General features: G+C 28.0%; 1 protein-coding gene across 4 annotated transcripts in view; it reads left to right on the top strand.

Annotated features, from left to right (window-relative positions):
* LOC112693261 (glutamate receptor 1-like) overlaps positions 1 to 24,852 on the top strand; it is a 167,063-nt gene that overhangs the window by 125,094 nt on the left and 17,117 nt on the right. For all 4 annotated transcript variants that reach the window (XM_025568250.1, XM_025568247.1, XM_025568246.1 and 1 more), the window contains exons 11-14: positions 1,913 to 2,007; positions 11,438 to 11,895; positions 20,947 to 21,145; positions 23,183 to 23,427. In XM_025568250.1, the coding sequence (XP_025424035.1) occupies positions 1,913 to 2,007; positions 11,438 to 11,895; positions 20,947 to 21,145; positions 23,183 to 23,427 (997 nt within the window). The remainder of the gene's footprint in view (positions 1 to 1,912; positions 2,008 to 11,437; positions 11,896 to 20,946; positions 21,146 to 23,182; positions 23,428 to 24,852) is intronic.

The following is a 24,852-nucleotide window of genomic DNA, read 5'->3' on the forward strand; positions in this document are numbered from 1 at the left end:
GAAGTAATAAAAGGTTTTTGTGTGCTAATGGACTAGCTAAACAACCCCCAGAACCTCAAGGTCATCCCTGACGATTATCTAGTAGATCATGTTGGGCTACACAAAATTTACACACGCATACACACATACAAATACGTAATAGGAACTTAATAGAACTCCGTCAACCCATTAACAAGAAATGAGAGTTTACCAAAACTGGTGTAAAAGTTTCCTTTTCTTCTTCATTAACGTTATTCTAAAGACGTATTTATAGTAAGTTGTTTGCGTTAGGCACCTGTTATTTGTTATAGGCGCACCATTTAGTTCCCAGAACTAATATGAGATAGTGATTAAATATCTCGTCCGGAAAAAAAATCGATGATAATTAAAACACTTATTCGTTCTGATTTAAAATGGAAAATTGAATTTAGCTGCGGTAACATTTTATTTCACTTCAAAATATAACTGTAGGTAAATAGTTCATTACAATCATTCGCCGTTATTAATGGTCTATTGCTTTTAATTAACATATTTTCTTAAATAATATAATATTTATGGATGTCTTCGTCAAAACCGTTTGTAAGTATTGTATCTCAAGTCAATTTATAACATGTTTTTATAATCGTTTGTATGTAAATATTCGACTTAAGTTTGTGTTTAGAATACAAAATACGTTTAATGCTTTGTGATCTATATGCGAGTTGTTGACGACAATTGTTTATTATAACATAGCATGTCGACTTACAATTATGTCTCAAAGGTCGAAAATTGTTTCTCACTACTATTTAAACTGAGTCCATATACTTGTTGACGAGTGAAAAAACGTTGGAAATCTTATTTAGCATCTGATTCATTTGAAGATTAAGATATAAGCAACTCGGTTTGGAAAGTAATTTTTTACTAGTACGCAAAAATAACTTTTAAAATACAATTTATTTTTTAGCGGATTCTATATTAGCATCATTGGATATTTGACGTCAAACTTTCTTTATTTTTATTCGATGTATAAAAAATATACATTTTTATTGTAAATGTTAAATATTTTTTATTTCTTTTCTCAAACCATCGAAACGGTCGTCAAAGATATTTGTCGATATATTTTTCACTTTGGAGGGTAAAGTGGAGTATCACTTATACCTCCTTCTCTAAATAGAGAACTATTACGTGTGTGGACTTCGCTCCCAGTGGGGTTGATCCGGTAAGGAGCAGTATAGAGAGCAACCAGAACAGTGACAGGGGAAAGATGCTACAGAATTAATTCTGCAGAATTTTTTTTGCACTAAGCCGGGTTCAAATTTATGACTGCACGTATCGTAGCCAACTGTGTGACTACTGCACTTTAAATGTTAAATATAAGTAAATGAAAAATTTGATTTTTTAGAACTTTTGGCTAATGTGAATTTTATAGAATATATATTAATCGTTGAGTCTAACATTTTACGTGCGCAATTCTTCATCTATCTTTTTTTTAACTTTTTTACCTAATAAGTTTATATAAATATATTCAAATTAGATTTAATTTTTTTTGTCGGATATTGTATGATATCAAAAATAATTTAAATATCTCATCACTGCCATACTTAAATTATATACTCTTATGTTATTTTTATAATTTAATCTAATCATGTAACTTTACAATATATTGTGATTAGTTTGAATGAGTATTTTAATGAATAACTCATTGAATATTTAAAGTTAATGTAAATGATTCAAATTATTATGGTTTTTATTTGAGTATCGAATAAAATAACAAATTTATTTTATAAGTTAGTGAATACGTTGAGATACTTAATTAGTATTTTAACTTTTTACGAATTAAAACATATTGACATATTCGTATTTCTCATTGTACAACTGTTGTAGTTTAAAATTATAGAATATGATGGTATAATTTTTAAATTCATTTTTATATAATGTGTTTCTTTTTTCTTAGATGAGCTGCGCACCGTCAAAGACAGGAAATATGGAACAGAAAACCATGAAGTCAAAGGTGGTTGGGACGGTATGGTCGGCGAATTAATCAGAAAGGTAGGACTTAATTAAATGTCTTATATATGATGCTCTCATCTATGTTTAGCTCTTAATTTTTTTTGTTTTTATTTGAATCATAAAAGTAAAGTGTATAATAACAAATTTTTAGGCACAATTTTTCAAAGGCTTCCTCTTTAGTTACAGTTTTGAGAGTCATTTAAAATTTAACCTATTTAACTTATAACTGGAAAATAAAATTAGAATAATTATAAGGAATAAAATTAATTATAATAAAAAATGCATAGAACAAATTTGTCGTTCATATTATTTCATAGTGATTCTCCTCGGTTTAATCAGTTCTATCGATTTTAGGCAATTTATTACTTTTGAAAACTTGTATTGTCTATAAAATATTAGTAAATACAAATTATGTAATATTGTTCTATTACCAATAGTTAGAATGGGTATCTAACAGTAACTAGCGAGCCAATCCAAAGAACTTTAAAATTTGACGGGCTAGAGTAAAGAAGATGAAAAAAAAAGTCATTTAAATTGGCAATAAGCATTTATTTAAATAATTAAATTTTACAACTCAATCAGTACAATAAAATAAGTAACTAATACTTATGGCTATGTAAGTTATGCTGATATGCATGTATATTATATTTGGACATTTAATAATTTTGCTGCAGTTTTCGATACTGGATAAGAATATAACATGTATATTTCATGAGAGTTATAAAATGAAATACCGATAAATGTTAAAATGTATGAAGTAATTTGAAAACGCAACACGGCCCGGGTAAAAAAAAAGTACGTGGGCCGGATGCGACCCAAAGTTGTCTAACCCTGCTAATAGCTGTTGAGTTTATGGATCGCAATGAGTTTAAAACGCGTGTTCCGCATTGGGTTTTTATAATATCATATGTATAACGTATAAATAGTTTGAGGTTAGTACTGTGTTATATTCAAACCATTGTTGGCGTTTTCAAGTTTGTATATTTTCTAATACAATATGTATTATTGTAATTAATTAATGTTTTACTAACAACACAATTTTTTTTTAAAAATTAATGAATAAAACCAAGTAAAAATCACTGTTGCACAACGGAAGCAGAATATTAATTTACTCACCAGATTTATTTCTTTATTCATGCTCTGATTGTGGTTATTTAATTTTTCAACCCCATCTGTCCATATATATATATTTTTTTTACTTTACTATAATTGTTCAATTTACATGAAATGAAATAACGGAAAAACATCTACACGGCTTACGATTTGCATCGCAAAGCATCTGCCGGGATTTATATCACTACCAATTATATATACTTCTGTTCCCTTATTAATCATTAAAAAAGGTTTTATCCATTGATACAGATACTTTTTCATATACTCGACGAAGCGCTCCATTGTTTAATAAAAGTAGAATTAAAAATAATTCATTAATAAATACATATATAAATAGATATCCCGGAAAAATATAATTTTATTCTGCCTATCTATTTGCATTAATTACTAAAGCAAAATATATTTATAAGATACCCGTATAAAAAAATAACGTTTTGCTGTAATTTTATTATTTATTTTTATTTTAATATGAATTAATTTTTTGTGAGCTTTTTATAATATAAATGCTACAAAATGACAAAACATTTTGATATTAGTCAACATACAATTATTTGGTTTATTTAGGTTGACTATATAAATATTTATATAAAAGAAGAAGCGGTAATGGTATTGCAGTTTTACTATAAAAATAGTTAAAGATATCAAAAGTCATTAAGTATTTTTGCATAGATACTGCGATGAATGCTTTAAGTTATTATAGAAAAATCCTTATTTACAAGTATTGGAAATATGAACTTGCATAAACTTAATATATCAGTAACGGAATAACTAGTGATGACAATTTCAAACGTATCATAGTTTATAATGTTATAGAAATCTATAAAAGTAATATTCTTTACTCTTATAATAATAGTTGGGTGGTATATAATATAGTATATGATACCTATACTATTAATGTTTGTCAAAGCAGTGATTGTAAATTGCATCCGGGTTTTTATCAAGTGGATAAAGGTAATGTGTAAACTGTGTCCGAGTTTTTGTCAAGTGTAAAAAAGTGGCATTTAACCTGCACTAAAGTAAAATTTTAAAAATAAATAGCTTTATTTTTGCAATATTAAACCAAAGTAAAAAATTAATAATTTCAAATTACAATATCTAATTTGTACTTAATTCATTACAACCATATAATGTTATTAAAATAAATAAAATTAAAGATTAAAATGTATATATAGTTTTAAAAGTACAATATTAGGATAAATAATGACATATTGATAATATATATATATCTATCAGTTGGATTTGGACCACTATTATATTTATTAAGATAGATAAAATTAGAATTTTGATATTTATAAGGTTAATTTATACTATTTAGTTTAATATATGTTTCTATTAGTGGTTAAAGTTGGCTCTGCTGATGTTTAAACCCATATTTCAAGTGAATACTTCTTCTTCACTTATTCATACATCTACCACATAATTCACAAATCTTGCTATTCTTTTGTCGTCAAGCTTAGATTTCGTTAAATAATACACATAATACTCAGGTACACTTCCTGGACATAGATAACAATTTGGGCGCAGTTTACATTATACCTTTTCAAGTTAGATAAAAATTCAAGCATAGTTTAAAAAAAAAAATAAATATTATTTGGGCGCAGTTTACGTATGTCCGTTAAGACTTGACAATTTTCAGTAACAGTCTCCATTTTTTTTCAAAATAAATTATACCCATTGGTCCACATTTTACATTCACAAATCAATAGATAAAATGTCGTTTAAAGCTATAAAAATTGTTAATTCCAGTTAAATTATGCATCACGGTAAAATTAATTCGTATGAGAAGAGTTTAACTAAATATCTTGTATAAACAGATTTCATGTAGATCCAAATTATTCTATTATACTTCAGTGGTTTTATACATTTGATTGTTTAGTCAATTTTATAATTTAGATATTGACTTTGCTGAGATAACTAGCTGTATTCAATTTAACATTGGCCTTCAAAGAACGATAGAAATTCGGGAAATGTTAATATCCCCTTGGATTTAATTGAATGATAGTTTTACTCATCTTTAAAAAGAGTATAATGGTTTTAACCAATTACTGAAAGTGTAGTACAAACATTTAATTAATATTAAAAAATGTCTTTTAATTAAGATTCTTCTATCTTTATTACTCGAGTTATTTGAAATTTATCTAATTATTTTTTTTAAATTTATTTATTTTTTTTATAGTTGCAATTAACAATATTAACTTATAAAGTTTTTATATGATTTCAAGTAGGTTAATTTAGCAATAATATAAAAAAAAAAAATTTAAATTATTTATATACATCGTTTGTTTCTCAATATAAAATTATTTTTCGTATATTTATATATTCTAATATATTATAGATATGCCAAGGTGTAAAATTTTAAATTATTGAAAAACAAGACAAGGAAAATCAATTAAATCTAATTGACATTAACATCAAAAATATTTCAAAGGCATTGTTGATATAAATGTGATAACTGATATTGTTAATAATTTTAATGACCAACAAGGTTTGAATAGTTTCAGAAATATTTTAATGATGTTAGTTGATATTTGTGTTCATTTTTGGATGGTTAGTTACTGAATTGTGAATTTATAAGGTTACAGTTCCTTATTATCACATTATAAAGCTAGGAAAGGCACTGATAATTAATAATATGTATTTTTATTTTAAAACTACATCGATGAGAATTTATTAGTTCTTTATTATTATATAATTTGCTACATTACTTTGACTCATTTGGAATATAATTAATTTTTTAAATTAAAGCAAGTACTGATCATAAACTTAAATATTTTAAGTTTAAAAAAGCGTACAACTATCCTAAATGTTTTGTATCTGATTTAATTATATTTATTTTTCTTTATTTATAGTATATACAATTTTTTATACCACCTAAATTGGTAATTATTGAAATTAATATATTAATTAAAATATAATATTTTCTTGGTAACAAAAAATTGAACAAATGTATAAATCCAAGTTTAAAATAGTTTAAAACTATTCCGACCCTTAAGAATTCGTTTTAAAAAAAATTACTTCTTGTTAAACATCTAGAGTGTTAGGTAAACCACTGTGTCAAATTGCAAGTTCATACGTTTGGTCACCTTTGAGATGTATCTATTGGTGTGCGAGTGAATGGTATTTGAGATTTATATATTAATAAGATTTCTATTATTCTAAAAATAATTGTAATATCTTTGGATTAAATTTATAATCTTCACGAAAGGGATTTAGACATGATTTCTAAAGGGGGGGGATCGAAAAAAGAAAACGACATAGTTAAATGGAAGGGAAAAATTGGAAAAATCCTCCACCCTCTCAAAAATTTTTACTTAGATAGTATCGACAACTGATTTTGTACTTTTATTGAAATACGAAAGTAGAATATTATTTTTTCTTTCATTACTTATATTTGATTATTATATAACAGTAATAACTAATATTATAAGTTATAACAATGTTATGGCTACCAACATTAATAACATTACATAATACATTTTAATAACTTTATTATTTTTATTCACTGTTGGATGTAGTCATATGCTAGTAGGTTTAAATATATTGTAGATCATGATTATAATCATACAGTAGAAGTTGTAATTAAATCGTTTTCAATTTGACGTATTATTTATACTCAGTGCGCACCGAGTGCAATAAGTATTAACGTAAATTTGACCAAAACTAGATCAATTGATGAAGTGTTTTATACTCGGTTATCGAAATGTTGCATTGACGTCTGACAGCACTACTGTTTTTATAAATGTAGGTACAATTATGAACTATGCTTCTTCACTAATCCAATAAATGGTGAGATAAAATATCAATAATCCTGTAAATTTTTTTTTTTTTCTTAGATTTCAGATAAATAGTATGTACTATTATACGCGGTGAACTAAATCCGTAGCGTTAATATCATTCTCATTTCTCATAATTTAATAACAACGATAATATCTGATAATATTTTAAATACGGGCATTCAGTGGAAGCCCATTAGTCCATTTATTCGAGCTTACATACATATTGTTGTATACATAGTATTATCTCTATAAATAATAAGATAAGCAATAATAAAATATAATCATAATCGTTATTGACCACTTCCACCAAAATACCAAATAAACATTACTTTGCTTAAATAAACGAAAATAAAATTATAATGGTCTTCGGTGTTGACAAAATTGTCAAAATTCAATAGCTTGATAGATTCATAATATAACAAAATATTTTATTATAGTGCATAATATATAATATAAGGAAAAACAAAAAATAATTAAATAATATAAAAATAATGTAGGGATCTGACCCCCACGTCCTCTCCTCATATATGTCATTGCTTCACGATTCAGTGCTATTTTATGATTTAATCTAACTATTTCTTTGATGTCTAGCTATAACTATTAAGTTAGAAAAAAAACTTATGTTGATGGCGTTATTTTATTTTTTGCTTTGATTAAATTGTATTTTAATTTTAGAATTGTTTTTTATGACTTATTGTTTTATGGAAACTATCGTTAGAATTACTTATAAACTACCTCGAAAGTATTTTGTTGAGATTGATAGCTGTTGGTCATATAGTTATAAATAATAATCAATACAAATATTTTGTCACAAGTTATTATCAAATACTTTTTATGGACAATTTGTTTTAGTAATTGTGATTTTAAAACTAATTCAATGTTTCTACATTTCCATAGAATGTACATGGTATATTCGGATAGTATCAAGTTAATATTACTTTTACACTTCTCTAAAATCAAAATATTATTAGGTACTGCAATATTATTTCAAAATAATTGTTTGTTTTATTAAATAAAATTATAATTTTTATACTTTGGATATATTATTTTATACAAGAAAATAAATTAATAAGCTTAGAAACAAATTCGGACAATCGATTTATAGTAAAGTTTATATTATGCATTATAAGAATATTTGAAAATATAATTTTATTGTATTTAAATTAATATGAGAAAAATGCATTGAATTAAAAAACATACATTATAATCTGAAAATAATTATGTAATACAGTTCCATTAAAATGTATTCATTCAAGACCAATGATTGTATTTGTGACTTAAAATATTTCGCATATTATTTATGTGTCTGACAAATGCGAAAGAAATTGATACAAAAATGTTTAATGTTCTTGTCATCTGTTATAATTTACGAGTATCTATTATTTGAATTAAAAACGAATGTTAAATAGTATTGATGTATCAATATTTATAGTACATAAGTTTATATATGAAACTAATGATATGGTAACACATCATAAAGTTCTGACTTAAAATCAAATACTCTATATATACTTTGTATTTTATATATATTATATATAATATTATCATAACAGTGAAAGATATGTTCTTTATGTATTTTCATATTAATGTAATTTTCTGTATAAAGTTAAGTTGATGTATTTCTTTTTTTTTTTTTTATCATTCAATTAGATAACATTTAATTAAAATACAAATAAAATGTTGATTTGCAGCAACATTTTTTCTTAAAATTATTTTCGTAGAATTATTACCTAATGAAAATTAGAAAAAAATTAAAAAAATTTAAAATTTAAAATTTCAATTTCTATTAAACAGTATAAATTTTATGGAAATAATTGAAATAATTCGAAATGATGGTTATTATTTGATCGTCATTTTAGAAAAAAAGCATGAAAACCTGAACATTTTAATTTTCTATAAATAAGATAATTATTTTTATTTCAATCCCACTATATATATATATATATATATATATATATATTAAACGGTTAAATAAATATTCAATGATAATTTTATGCCTCTATGATAATTAGTTTTTGAGTTATAATGAAATAAAAAATTTGATTTTGTCAAAATCCTGTATGCCGTAAATTTTTTAGTATGTTAATAAATGTACGTCAATTGTTCACAATCACTAAGAAAACTGTGGAAAATTTAAAAAATGATTACCTTAATGTACCAACCAGAACCCATTTTCTGTCTTATATTTTTTATTTGATGTTGATTGGAGCACTCTTTTTAGTCGAAATCGTGTAAAAAAAACACACATTATGGCAAAATCAATACATGCCTCGTTTCATTCGAAGGCTAACACAAGCCAATAGTCGGATAATATATGAAAATATATCTTTAAATATACAGTTTCTGAATTCTACAATTTATGATTATTTTGGATATATTAGATTTTGAGTGAAACAAGGAATATATTGATTTCACCATGATGCGTTTTTATTTTTTTTTCTGCCTGTGTACACGATCAGATAATTTCAATCAGAATTGCTCCTATAATCAACTAATAACAAGTAAAAGGTAGAAAATATATAGGTGGTATTTTACAAGGTGTTATTTTACGAATATCCCAACAGTTTTGTAAAAATATGAAAAATGCTGACTAATTTTAATACTCTGCACCAATCACTGTACTCAACCCGACCGTGATGTCTCACAAGACGTAGTTGCATTGTTATTTTTTATTCTTATATTTATAACAATGTATACTATATTGATAATTTGAAACAAATAAGATTACCAAATAAGAATTAATTATTCAAGAAGGTCTAAATAAGACCTTATTAAACGTATTATTAACCTTATGATTTAATAATATATTTAAGTTAATTTAATAATAATATGCAAAATGTATTGCCAGTGTTTTGAAAATCAATACAAATGATTGTTATTTTTTTTACAAAATCTCTACAAATTATCTATAAAAAAAATTATTCCAGCAATTTCAATAGGCATTTATAGGTTGTAACAGATTAAATGTATTTCCGGAAAAATAACTACTGCATAAAAGTCTTCGTTTCTGTTTATGTAAATGGAAGAAATTTCTCAGAAAAATAAATATTTTACTTATAAGTTTTAGCCTGACTGCTATGTTATATAACACTTTGTAAAATACTTATGTTGCATGTTTTATCAACTGAAAAATCAAAGATTAAATACAAATTCGATAAATATGCTAAACTATTATTATGATAATAATTCGTTCATAATAAGAATATTTTATATTCATTATTGCTTTTGATTTTCCCCACGTTTTCTGTTTCCAAGCAATTAAAAAACAAATAATAAATAAAGTAAACGCTGAATTACGATATAATGACAGCAGAATAACAAGTTCCGTACGGGATAACGGGAGAGGAAATAATTGTACTGAAGGGAACTTATTGTATTAAAATATATATATGGAGATATTCTATCTGTATATTGTATAGTGTATTGTTAACACAAAATACCAATTAATAATTTATTAAATAAATTAAAAATTACTCATAATTGAACACTAAGATAAATATCAGAGGTCCCCAAACTCTTTTGGTTAACGCACAAAACACAACAAAATTGTAATCGCGCCTGCCACGAATAAATAAGACATTTATTTATTTCTTTTTATTATTTTAATAAAAGCGAATTACCATCGGTCAAAAAAATGAATAAATTATAGTGCAACGTAGGTACAACGTAAATATTTGCATGTCACCCAACAAGTGCTAGCGTCTTCCCAGAAAGTTGCACCTCAAAGTTTGGGAAACACTGATATATACTTGTACACAATGGTAGCGGGTCGAACCCTGAATGTCGGTAGCCCTGCAGCAGTGCATCGATGCTAAAGATCTGAACGGGCCAGGCCATAATATAAATATTGCGGGATGGTGGTCGTGGGTGGGATCATAGTATTTTTCTTTGGACCAGTCAAAAACAATCTAAATATAATATAAGAGTACGACACTAATGGCAACGATTGACGTTAGATAATGTTTCCGAATTGATGAAGTAGGCTGGTGACAAATCACACTAAAAATACGTATACATTATTAGTCCATATGGTGTTTACGGTAATCAAGGTCGTACCCAAGGGGGGGTCGGGTCCGGACCCCCAATAAAATTTTTACATACCAACATAACTGTTTAACAGTAAACAGTACCATAATAATAGTAGTAATAATAATAATAATAATAATAATAATAATAATAATGTATTTTAATTTCCCATCATGTTCAATATACAAAGCTTATAGATTATATAATATATCTGTAATGTATAAACCATACTATAGTATATTAACGGTAACTCGTTGGTATCGAGTTAATCTATAATGATAATTAGAGAACAAATAAAATAAAAATTATGGACCCCCCCTCCATAAAAAATTCCTGGGCACGCTCCTGACGGTAATAGATCACCGATAAAAAACAAATAATAAATGTTACGAACGAGCCTGGACGGGTTGGACTTGGAAAACATTACGGACCGGGCTCAGAGGCGGGAGCATCTCGTAGGCTTAAGTTTTGGGGCCGGATCGGGCCGAAAAATCACGGCCCGCGCAGGTCTCCGCGCCGGTGCGCATGTTTCTGATCGGGTTTTGTCGGCGCAGGAAGTGGACCTGGCCGTGGCGCCGCTCACGATCACGGCGGAACGGGAGAAGGTGGTGGAGTTCAGCAAACCGTTCATGTCGACGGCCATCAACATTATGATCAAGAAGCCGTCCAAACACAAGCCGGGCGCTTTCAGCTTCCTGTCGCCGCTGTCCCGGGAGGTGTGGATCAGCGTCGGGTTCGCCTACGTGGCCGTCGTGATCGTCATGTACGTGGTGTCCCGGTTCTCGGCTCACGCCGCCGCCGCCGCCGCCCACGTGAGACCGGTGCACAACAGCTACGTCGTCGGCGGCGGCGTCGGTGGAGTGGGCGGCGGAGGCGGCGGAGGGTTGGGCCACGAACTGCAGCAGACCATACCGCCGCCACCGATGTTCGTCCACAACCCGTTCACGTTGGCCAACAGCATGTGGTTCGCAGCGGCGGCCGTCACGCAACAGGCCTGCGACATCGCGCCCAGGTAAGAGCCGCTTCGCGCGATTTACCTTTTTTTTTTTTTTTCTACCCGCGATGATCGAACATTTACACGATTGTCGTTCAACCGAATGATCCGAGATTATGGCACGATATTGTCAATCGGACGACAAATACCCGAACAGTAATATCGATTAATATAATCGAATTAACCGATCGATCGATGCGATTTGTTTGGTTTTCGATTACAATCGATTGATCGGTATTTGATCAAACGACTAATAAAAACGATCGCACGGCCCTGTGGCTTACGATAACTTCAGGAAAACTTAGACCACGCGCGTCATTTAACGTTCGGTACAAGAAAAGCATATGCCGAAAAGAATATTTGAAAATATTAGAATACAATATATTGGCCGAATAACAATACCAAACATTAGTAGTAATAAAAACGGCCAATCTTTACACTTGTTTAGAGACATTGGACGATTTTTTTTATTTATTTTTTTTTAACAGAAATATAATCGAATTTCAACGACATTAGTGGAAGAAAATCTAAATTTCATCAAAATATAGACACACAGAGCTTTATTCGAATCACGTTCCTGTAATAACATCGAATTTATATGTATTCGAAACGACAGTTTGTTCGAAGAAAATATATTATTATATGACACATTCAAGTTTTTAAAATACACCTAATTGTTCTGATATTGAGATAACTAGTTTATTTTTGTAGTGTTATTATATACAGGTAGTTACAGTGGTTCGTGGTAGTGGGTCATCATGATAAGTTTTCATTTCAAATATTTCCTTTTGATCATAAAATTATTGTACGTTATATTTTCTATTTAACGATAATTTTCTTTCCTCATTTCAGTTAAACTGACAATGAAGTTACTGTAGATGTTCATTTATTTAATATGGATGATTGACTTAAATTGCCCAATATTTTAGAAAATACAATATAAAGTTTACTATTAGTCAATTGTTTTGCTATTAGGAGTATTTTATAATATATTAATATTTTTTTTCTTAATTCTAATTCTCTCTTTGATCATACGATAAAAGTAAAATATTTCCAAACAGTTTTAACATAAATTTCAAATAAATTATAAGATGGATTTGAATTAAGTATCATAATAATTATAATAAACATAACATAATATTACAAAGTGTATTTTTTCTGTAAGCATTATTTTTTCATTTTTCAAACTAAAATTCACTGAACAATATGAGTTTGTATTAGGTCGTTAGGTAATTAGGTTGTTAGAGTGGTTGGATATTATTTATATTAATATTTGTCTCATACATTGATGCATATATAGAAGACGTTTATAGTGAAACATAAGATAAGCAAACGCATTATCTCCTGCTTAACGATGTGTTATTACTTTTAACCAGTAACAGGTGACGGTATTATAGCCAACATTTTTAAGTGATTACCTACTTTTTCTACAGTATAGTATATTTTTAAAATGTAGTCTAAAATTAATTACCTAAAAGTTGAATTTTTAAATTTTCAAATCAAAAATTGTATTCTCTGCAGTGTTACATTTTATAGGAAAATTTATAGATATTTAATAATTGGTTCAAAATAAAATATCAATCAAAATAAGTATCGTATATTTTATAATTGAATCTTAATTAATTATTATTGAATAACGAATTCATTAATTATTGAATTCCAAATCTTCTTTTAATATTGTGATTTATATGTACTCGTCTATAAATTTAGATTACAATTTTATATATTTTTTATACTATTTTTTAATATTTTAAAAAGTATTATAGTTGGTAAATTTTGGTAAAATAGTGCATAAACATTTTTTTAAATATTTTCATAAGGAAAAATATGTACTAAATTTATTAAATATTTATCGTATAAGATATTAAGATAAAACTGCAATTAAATAACTATTATATTTTCATAGTGAAATTGAAATTTCAAATTAATTGCATCAGAATTAAAAATACTGTTTTTTTGCTAGTTAAATACACAGATTTTTGTTTTCATAAAACCATTATTGAATTACAAAATATAATATTAATAAATTATGGAGCTGATGAATCCAGAAAAAACTTAAAAGTTTAGTAGTGAAATACATCACATTTTTTGACAATGCCTCGATGTTTTTATACGAATATTATCATTATTGTTAATAATTAATTAATTTTTAATTTAAGTATTTGACACTATTGTAGACATTAAACTTACCCGAAATAAAAGATAAAGCAATTTAAGGAATTTATTATTAATTTTTAATAAATAATAACACAAGAACCAATATATAGTAAATATAAATGTTTGAAAAAAAAATTAACCCTAAATATTCAATTTTGTATTGCATTTTTCCGTTATACGTATTTTTTTTATTTCGATAACTATTTTAGCGTTTGCACAATATATTCAACGGTGAAGAACTGTTGTATAGTTTCGATGTATAAAACAGTTTCTGTTTGATTCATTATTACCAAATGAAAACCGTGTATAATTCCATATAAAATCAAGCGTTACTCAAAATTTCGGATTTTACCACAAAGTATGAAAACTGAAAGTCTTACTGTCGTTCCACAAGACAAGTATCCGACACAATAAAAATTTCAATGCACCAAAAACTTGTAATTCGACCGCGAGGTCACACTAATTTTATACCACTTTGATCGTCATAAAGGACCACGGTGATAGTAGTTTCTCATATCCCTTTATTAATAAGCACGCCCCAAACCATCAGCTCCTTGGCTTATTAGAAACTCAATGTTTTTTTTTTATGTTTTTTTTTTGGTTGGAAACTGGATGTACTAAATTTCAAGCCTGATATAATAATGAACTGAGTAGGTATGGTAAAGATACATTGTGCAATGTACTCGTATAGTTATATTCGTTGCTGATAAATAAATAAATACTATGATATGCGTATTATTATAAATATTAGTATATTTCTATAAGTCGTGATCAGAAAAACTCTCAGTGAGAAATATCCTTATTATCCCTTGAAATAAGGTTAATATTTTGAAAGGAACGGATTACGGCACATGGATGCTACATTATAGTAATATATATGTTTTAAGTGAATTCAACTATAGGTACCTGTTACCCGTATATTACATAACATTTCCTAATTAACGCGTTGATTGCGGAATCGCTTCGGTTATTTTAACCACGACAATTTGAATTGCTCTTTATAATCCAATGACCAGTTGGTTCGATATAACTTCACCTTAGTACCTGACTGTCAAGTAAAATTGTCTTACTAGTTCTTAACGGCAGATTCTCTTCTCCGACTACAATCAATAATAATAATAAAAATTACATTATTTTACATCCATCTTGTTTTCATTGAGTTTTATTAATTTTTACGTAATTAATATAATCAATATTAATAATAATAATAATAATAATAAACCACTAATGATGTAAAAAATATTAAATATTAAACAATATACAATTTGGCTAAATTATTGATGAACAAAATATAAAAATCGTCTGGTGATTTTCATTTGTTAGGTAGTGTTTTTGTTTATGGTTTTTGTAAAAGTGCAAAATATATTGGACCACTTTTTTGAAAATGTATCATCTACGTGGCCGGAAAAAAAATTGAAAAACTGCCAGACAAATGTAGGTACATACCAGCGTGGGTTTTGTTTCTAGTTGTAAATATTAAAGTTTTTATTTCTTTAACTAATATTGAAATTTGATACTTGTTGTTCTTTATTTTTTGTCACTTATCTGTTCGGTACCATTTAAGATAAGAAATTATTTTAAAATGGTCATATAATAGTGATCATATTTATTAACAATTTAGTTAGATACGAAGAAGAACAAACTAATCCAAACGTATTTATGTATGAATGCATATGTATCTTAGATTAATTTTATCCTTAGTCGTCACTAAGGGGTATCGAGTGGTATCTTTGCTACCCCAGAAATTTTTATGGGGTAGCAAAGGTATCTTTTTGTTACCCCAAAAAAAGTTATAGATTTTAAAAATATATTGGAAGTTTATTATTCAAGTATGTACGAACATAGACCATCTATTATTGTGATTGTAAATAACTGATTATAAATAATTATATTGTTAACCAATTTAAACAATTCATATTTTTTTTTCCATACATTTAAAGGTATTTGTATCTAGAAAAATATAATAGAATAACGTTTATGAATAAATACAATAAAAGTTAAAATAATTAAAACTTATTAAGTATAAAGAGAAACTGGATGAGGGGATGAAATGTGTTGAACAGGGAATAACAGGAGAGGAGGAAAAGTTTGTTGGGAACGACGAAGTGTTATCATATCCGAAATTTTTTTAATACTATGTTAATATTTTGCTACTACTGCTTGAATTATGAATATAAAATCAAAAAAAAAAAAAAAAAAAAACGGTGCCGACAGTTATTATTTAATAAATGTTTATAGTTTGTATTATGAAAGCCAGTAATATTCCATGCCGTTCTTCTACTTTTTCATTTCCATACAAATTTTGTGATTTGCGTTTTTAATTTATAATAACATCTAACTGAAAAGTGTCACGGTTGGCTAATTTATTTTCTCTGTCGCTCAAGTTCTTATAATATATCATCGTGTTACATTTCACGCATTGAAATAAACGTACAGAATCGTGTATAAGTATAAACGAAATATACATGTAAACATCAATTGTATTAAATTAAAAAGAGTTATCTGCACAAATGATCAAGCGAAAGAAATATTATTGAGAAATAACTTACTAGTGACCAGGGACCGTTGTGCGATACATTATTTAGTGTGCGCGCTCGCAAAACACAATACAGGGATATTATTATTATGATTTGTAGGTTTTAGGTGCATATCGGCTGTTATAATAACAATAATAATAATAACATACGTGTATGATTCACGCGTGTAGTATGTACTTTTTCATTATTTCTCGTTTTCCCCGTGATCATAAAATATCTTTGAAATAAATTTAAAACGTATTGTCACTTATATGACTCACTCGTGTGCTCCCGACTCGAGTATGTATCCGGTCTAGATTTGTTGGCAAACTAGTTATTTATTTATTTATTCTCATCATAAAAACAAATATCAGTACAACGTTGTGTTCATCATTCGCTTTTCGTGTCGTGCGAGGGACGTACAATATTTTGGCGGTGCTTCCCGTCACGTACCTTCACGGTAATATTTATACGCTCCGCGATATTTATACAACTTCACTGCCATTGTGACCGTCAACGTTTTCCCATCATCAGCTTCAATCGCGGAATCGATTGGTTGTATTAGAGTGATGGAACACAACGATGCAATAATGACATCGTCGTTCTTGTTATTAATATTATTTCAATTATATGTTTCATAAACTTCATAGAATGTAATGTTTTCTCGACATTTTTGTGCTCTAACTAATATAAGAAAGTAGGTACCCGAATATTGTGTGTCACCGGTGACTTCAAAAGACAAATGTAGAAGAAAAAAGTATCATTACTGCATTGGATGATGTTATCCTGTAAAAAGTGAAATTCCGTTAAAATTATGTTAGATAAGAAAAAAAAAATTCTAAAATATAAAATTTAATAAAATAATATTTTTTATTTATTTTTTATTTTTTATAATCTAGAACGCGATTCACGTTCATTTATAAATTTTGAATTAATAATAGCTTTTTCGAACACTATAGATAACTAGTTAGTTAATAATACTCTTCATCCGTTGTACTAATTTTGTTTATAAAATCGTTTAAAATTGTATATAACATCAAATTAACTATATTAACACATATATTTAAGACTTATTATTCAAATGAAACTTTCGAATAGCCTATTATTATATAAATATTTTTTTCCAGAATTATTAACCAAATAAAATATTAATACTAGTAATGGATTGAACCCTCACATTTCAAATCGAATCTAGATAAATTTCAAGTCGAACTCGAACTCAAATTTTTTTTCAATAAATTGAAAAAGGAAACGGCTAAACATTGGAGTAATAGTTTCTAAAATATAGGTCAATCGAATGTAACCAAATTTTTAGTAAAAAGTTATTGATTCTGCAATCCGTATAATATAAAAAGTCACAATACATAAAAATGTAGGATGTAAACATGTTTTTATCAACAATACAGCTATGAAAACGAAATAATTATATATGTTTTCCAAATAGAGTTTGACTATTTCAATAAATAGGATAAATATTGAAATTAATATTGTACACAGTTCACAGTTGAAGAATTGTGAAAATTATTTTTAAATTTAAAATGTATTTACAACTATTGTGGTAAGTAAGTCTGGTTCGATAAATATTTACAAGTTCGATTTTTGAATAGTACCAGGTGTTTGAAATTTCGATTCAAATTGCTTTAAGAAGTTGAAATTAAAATATAACTATACATTTTTTTTTTTTTTTTGTTGATCAGATGTTTATCTGATTGATTGTTTACTAATTTTGATATTATTAAACATAATATTTATGTATAATTTTTTAACAATTAGTGACCTATTTCAAATAATAATGATACTAAAGTTATAACTTTTGCTATTGATGTTTTCATACTCCATTAAATTTGACTTACTTAAACCAAAAGTTTCACAAACTCACTGTCAGTATTTATATATATTTTACACTGAAGTTCTTCGCTTATAAAACTTTGTGTTATAAGTGATTAAACTAATAGGTTCCAATGGTAAGAGATTTCCTCCGAATATTTTATGGGTTGGTAGATGAAAAAACCTACTTATTGCTGAGAAATTTTAGTCAATTTCCAAAGAAATTTGTTATGCTTTCGAATATATATTTTATATACACATATCAATACATTTTAAATTCAATTTCAAGAACGAAGTTTGACATTTATTATCTTATTATAGTAAATGATAATAATTATCATATTCTAAGGATACATTCAAAGATTTCTTCTGAATTTTTAATAACATTTACTTTTTTCTTTTTTTTTTTTTTTAAATGCTGAAGTTGAACTTATTAAAAATAATGGTTATTTATTAATATTTCATATTTTCTTAAGCATGTTTCAAAAACCACTGTATTTATTTATTTAAATTGGCATGAAAAAGTGTTGTATTAGTATGTAAATTTATAAATATTGTTATAATAGCAATAATATAAAATCAGAGTTTTATATTAAAAACATTTTAAGTACAGTTATTCATAAATCATAACTCATAATATGTATTCAAACAATTTTTATTATAGATTAATGGATTTTATAAAAGATTTTTTTCATTATAAATAATCAATAGTTCGTATAACGGGGAAATATTACTTTGTATCCAGTCACAATTTATAATATTAATAATTTAAGTGAAATTAAATTTTATGAGGATTAATTTTATTCATTTGGTTTTATTCATTCACTCGGTTTAGTGTAAACGATTATTTTGAAATGTATGAAACATTTGAACTATAGTACATAATATATATATATATTATACACCCATAATATTTGTTTTATATTTATTTTTGTTTTGGAAAAAATCAATATCTACTAAATAGTTGTACAATTTTATATTGATATTAATAAATATATTTATTTGATTAAATTAATTGTCGACTCATGAATACTCATTCTCATCAATTACTTTATACATAGCAATTATACTACGTAACAATTGATAACAAATTCTACGGTTATAATGTTACATGCGTTTTATTGATTATTACCAGTATGCACACAAATATAAGAATATTTTCTATTAATAAAATAATATTGAATTGTAATGAATTACAATTTAAATAGTGCATTTTTGTTTTAAATTGTTTGTTGCACTTCAATGTAAATGTATTTTATATAATTTTAATAATCCTTTAATTCACTACTATAGCTATTGAGAAATATCTGTATTTCTGCATTATTTCTTACTTTTATGTATATAATTGATATTTTTTGATAAATATTTATTTTGACGTAGTATGTCTAAATTTGAAGTATTTTAATATCCCATAAACGTTTACATTACAGTGACAAAAGTAGTTTTTTTAAAAAAAAAAAATTAAAATTAAATTGCAATTAAATAAAGAGCAATTGCTATATAGTAGGAAGAACTTCCATAACTCTAAAGAAAAATAAAAATAATAAAAAACCGAATTTATAATATAAAATATACGACAGAAACTTGCAAATTAAAAAAGTTTGCGCTTCTGCGAAATTTGATAACTTACATATTTTCTTAACGATAGCATAAAGTTGTTAATTAAAATGTTTGAGAAAAAATTAAATTTTAACTGTTTATAAATAATTACGTATATTGGAAAAGTTCATTTTTAAATGGTTGTATATACATAATGTAAGCTACGCAAGTGTATTTGTGTGTGCTTCAAAACATAGCACTATTTTTTTAATATAATTTTTTTTTTTTTTACTTGTTATATTTAGACAGTGTTTGTACTGGAGTATTAAAATAAATCGTATCATAATATTTATATTCATTTATTTATACACTAAAATTAATTTATTTTATATGTAACAAAATATTTTGAATCAAACATTAAGTTTCTCTCTCATTCATGCAAAATAATAAGTATATAACTTACGCGTATAGATATAAGAAAATTATGTTTCTTCCCAAAAGTAAAAATAAGTAACCAGTTATGCAAGAGGCGATTCGCACAATTATCTCAAGGATAAAACGCATGGCAGAAAAATTACCTAGAGTTAATATTTATTTTTGTAAAATTCACGGATTGAGTTCTGAAAAAAAAAAATAAAAGTAAAAACATAATAACTTTAGTATTCATAACCTTAATTATTAGTGAGTTATCAAAATATAGATTATAAATCGTATTTAACATTTTGATTATAATTTGCCAATGAAAGGAATATAACGGATATTGCCACGGAATAATTTTATTAGACTAGCTTATAAATGTATAATATTGTAATTGTTTAAGTTTAATAGGTTTTCATTCGAACACTATATTAATGCTCGATGATTGCTAACCATAATACGAATAAAACCATTGATTATAATATAATGCTTTTAACGCGTTTCGACGAAAACAACACAGAAACAGTAAAAAACATTACGTAGCAGAACAACACACAGACATGTTCCGCGTGTATCACGTCTTATAATTGTTTTCGAATTCTGTTGCGTTTAGGACTACGCCTGGACGGATCGTCGGAGCCGTTTGGTGGTTCTTCACTGTGATATTGATATCGTCGTACGTGTCGAACTTCACCGCGTATTTGATCGTGCAGAAAATGTCCACACCGATCAGCACACCGGAAGATTTAGCAGCACAAACCGAAATCGAATACGGCGCTCTTTTTCATGGATCTACGTGGGACTTTTTTAAAGTAAGTCGCACATACGGGTCCGGTTGATTTAACTCCGATGATTTTATTCTGCATATAGCTCAGCGCGTTGAAGTAGGTACTTACAGGACCCCGAAGCATCTCACGTGTCGGAGAATGTTTCTCGAACTACGTAGCGCGTAAATGGATCGTCGTTTTTCATTCGAATGAATTTACATGTTACGTGGTAAGTCCGTGGAACTGCCGGCCGAGCGAAGTCGACAACGCCTTGGATTGATCGAACTATACATTTTTTCACAAATAACGGAATATATTATATCTACAGTTTTTATCCGGACTCTTTGTTGTAGCGCGGCTCCTGGCTAACGATTTCTGTCCAGCTATGTAAAAATAGGTACACAACAATGGTATACGCGTAACGTTGTGCCATCGAATAACACTTTATTTACCATTTTGTTTTATTTTAAAACAATTGCAACGGCCCACATTGAATATATTAGCGGATCACATGTGTCCGTGAGCTGCGGGTTGGGCACCACTGTTTAAGAGCAATACGATTTAGGCGATAATAATATTATAAAATTCAAACGTTCACGAACGGTGGTTGACACGAGCAAAATATAAATCAAGAAAACGAATATAACAATAATACACACAGACATTGGTCTTTTCGATTACATAACGCACAATACACATGAAAAACGATAAATAGGTAATTTAAATTAAATTATAATTAGAGATGCGTGCGTGTGTGCGTTTTCATGTGTGTTTAATAGGACGGCCGATGGCGAAGTAGTATCGGCTCGTCGACCGTCAAAACTGATAAAGTGATTATGGTTTCTTCAAATATATCAATTTTTGTTGCCACTATTGGGTGGCAACAATTATTATGCATATGTTTATATAGACTTCGAGTATTATTAGTTTTATGTATAATATTTATTAGAAGACTAAATAATTTATCGATGTACTATATTTTGGCATTGTTCTTTTTAATCACTAACCTAAATCTGTTTTTTTTTTCTTATTTCCATAACTATGCTTTTCTGTACGTGAAAATTATTTTTCTTATTCAAAAACCTTACGCCTGACCGTGAATTTATCGTCGACATTTAAAATTATTCTCAATACTTGATTGCCTCTTTAATAAGTTGTTTATCCAGCGATGTCTGCAAACGTCAACACCATTAAATTCAAGTCACCGGAACTATGGAAATAAAATATTCACCGAATTCATTTTGTGCTGTGCTTTTTCTGCGGGATGCAAATGTAATACATTTCTCCCTCCCCACATCCTTCAATAATTTTTTTGTGGACTACACGGAAAGAGGGGAAAAAATAAACACCATAGGTAACCGCGTATACGTAGGGATAAGGCGTTGCACTAATATAGACTTTTCCCATAACGAGTTCAGTTTTTTTCATTTCAATCGTCTGTAAACCTTAGCTACGAATTTTTTTGAAAGAAAACTTTTGGTTTCGAGCTATTCACCAAAGTTGTTTCTTAAGCGCTTTTTGCTCAATCTAAGAGGGAAAAAAAACCTTAAAGACGGGTAATAGAAACAGCAGGGGAAAATAATCGATATTTTTTTCATCGAATTATTTGGAAACGATTTCCCCTAATTTTCATAGACATGTTCAAAAAAAAAAAAAAAAATTAGTAAAATACAATTTTGACGTTTTTGTTTAATGGTCCCAATTATGATCTTTTAATTTCGATGCGCATGAAGGTTTTTGTATATCCAAACGGTTACAAAAGAAAATATTAAATCGATTATAAATTATCGTTATTTTTGTGTGTACAGTGCATATTTGTTTGGTAATTGTATGATGTTAAAAATGTATATTATACATTATTTTTCCGTTCTCGGATACACAAATAATATAATTATTATAACATGTGACTGCTTTTAAATATGCTTTTCTTTGTAATATTATTTCTAATTTTTAATATATAAACATAAAATACAATATTTTAAGATTATAAATACAATGTTTAGCATTTATTATTAAATCTTTAATCTCAATTGTAATCTTACGAATCAATGCTAATTCTTCCGTGTATTTTTATTGTTGTAGAGATCGCATAGTTCTTTATACAGTAAAATGTGGCAGTTCATGAATTCACGGACGCACGTGTTTGTGGACACATACGACGAAGGAATCCAGAGAGTGAGAAATTCCAACGGAAAGTTCGCTTTGCTTATCGAGTCACCAAAAAACGACTTCGTAAATATGAGGAAACCTTGTGATACAATTAAAGTCGGACGTAACTTAGACGTCAAGAACTATGGGATAGCGATGCCACTCGGGTCCCCGCTGAGGTGAGACTATTTCTTTTCTTTTTTTTTTTTCTCATACATACACACACATATATATATATATGATATTGACAAATCTCGTTTGGGACTTTTGGGAAATAAGATCACCGACGGGATATAAGAAGCGCGGACGAAAGGAACGCGGGGAGGAATATTACGCGCGTCTTTCAGTTGAATGACTCCCTCGGATTACATTCCGCGAAATCACATTTTCCAAGACGAGAGTTTGATATGAAAAAAAAAAAAAAGAAAAGAAAGAAAACCCAATTTTCTGCGACACATTTTTGATCATAAAATATATATATATAACACAAACATACATATATTTTGCAATAAGATTTGCGAAAACCACTGGTTAACCGACGCCGCTTTCGGAACGCGCGGCTGTTAGTCTTCTGGCGATATTTTCATACCGGAATATATTACGCACTTAAAGTAAACCAGTAGGAACGCCCGGAGTGTTGTAAATCTTATCCCGCGTGTGCGCACGGTGCCAGCGCGTTAAACGCCGTACGACACGTGTCTAATAGGATTTACGAACACCTCGGTCGGCGAATGTAAGGCAGTGCCGCGACAATGGCGGAACGTCGGTCGCACGTTGCACGATACCAGCGCCCGTAACAAATGAAATCGAAACGCGGACCGATCTCCCAGCGATGTGGGGAGCACCGAAACCGAACGCGGTACTCTACGGTTTTCAGTGGCGTACATACGGAGTGGGGGGGTTCGGGTTCAACCCCCCCCAGGTCCAATAAAAAAAAAAAAAAGAAAAAGAAAATTGTTTTATTATTGATGACGTGTAATATGTTCGTAGTTTCATTGTTTCGCTTTGAACTTAAAATATACAACTATACGCATATTATGATAGTTAAATAATTATATTGGTAGGTGTTTGAAAAGTTTTGTTAACCATGCGGTTTTTATGTTCAAATAGCTATTCATTTACTGCATTGTAAAAGTATACTGTAAATTGGTAAAAAATTTGTATAAAATAATATCTATTTATAGCAGTTATTTATCTTATTTATCTGTGCAACGAGAAAAAAAAGAACGATTATTTTTGTTAACCTCCCCCCCCCCCTCCAGAGCAAGATTGAATGTACGCCACTGATGGTTTTTACGCGTTGTAGATGCTGCGCTCTTATATATATTTATTGGGCCTGATATGTTTGCCCGAAATTTCGTTTGCCCGGGGCCCGACGATATATTTTACATATTTTTACTGTACGTAATACTTATATACAATATTTTATTATTATTATATTTTATTAATATATAGTTAAAAAAAAAAAAACTAAATCACGCGAATATTTTATCATGGATAATATCCTTCTATGTGAAAATGTACTTTTATTAAAATTTTGACTAATTTTTGACATATATTTATTTATAATATAATTTGAGACTGTCGGGAAAATGTACTAGTTC

This window comes from Sipha flava, unplaced genomic scaffold (genome assembly GCF_003268045.1).
Source record: "Sipha flava isolate LNK unplaced genomic scaffold, YSA_version1 83_pilon_pilon, whole genome shotgun sequence".
NCBI lineage: Eukaryota > Metazoa > Arthropoda > Insecta > Hemiptera > Aphididae > Sipha > Sipha flava.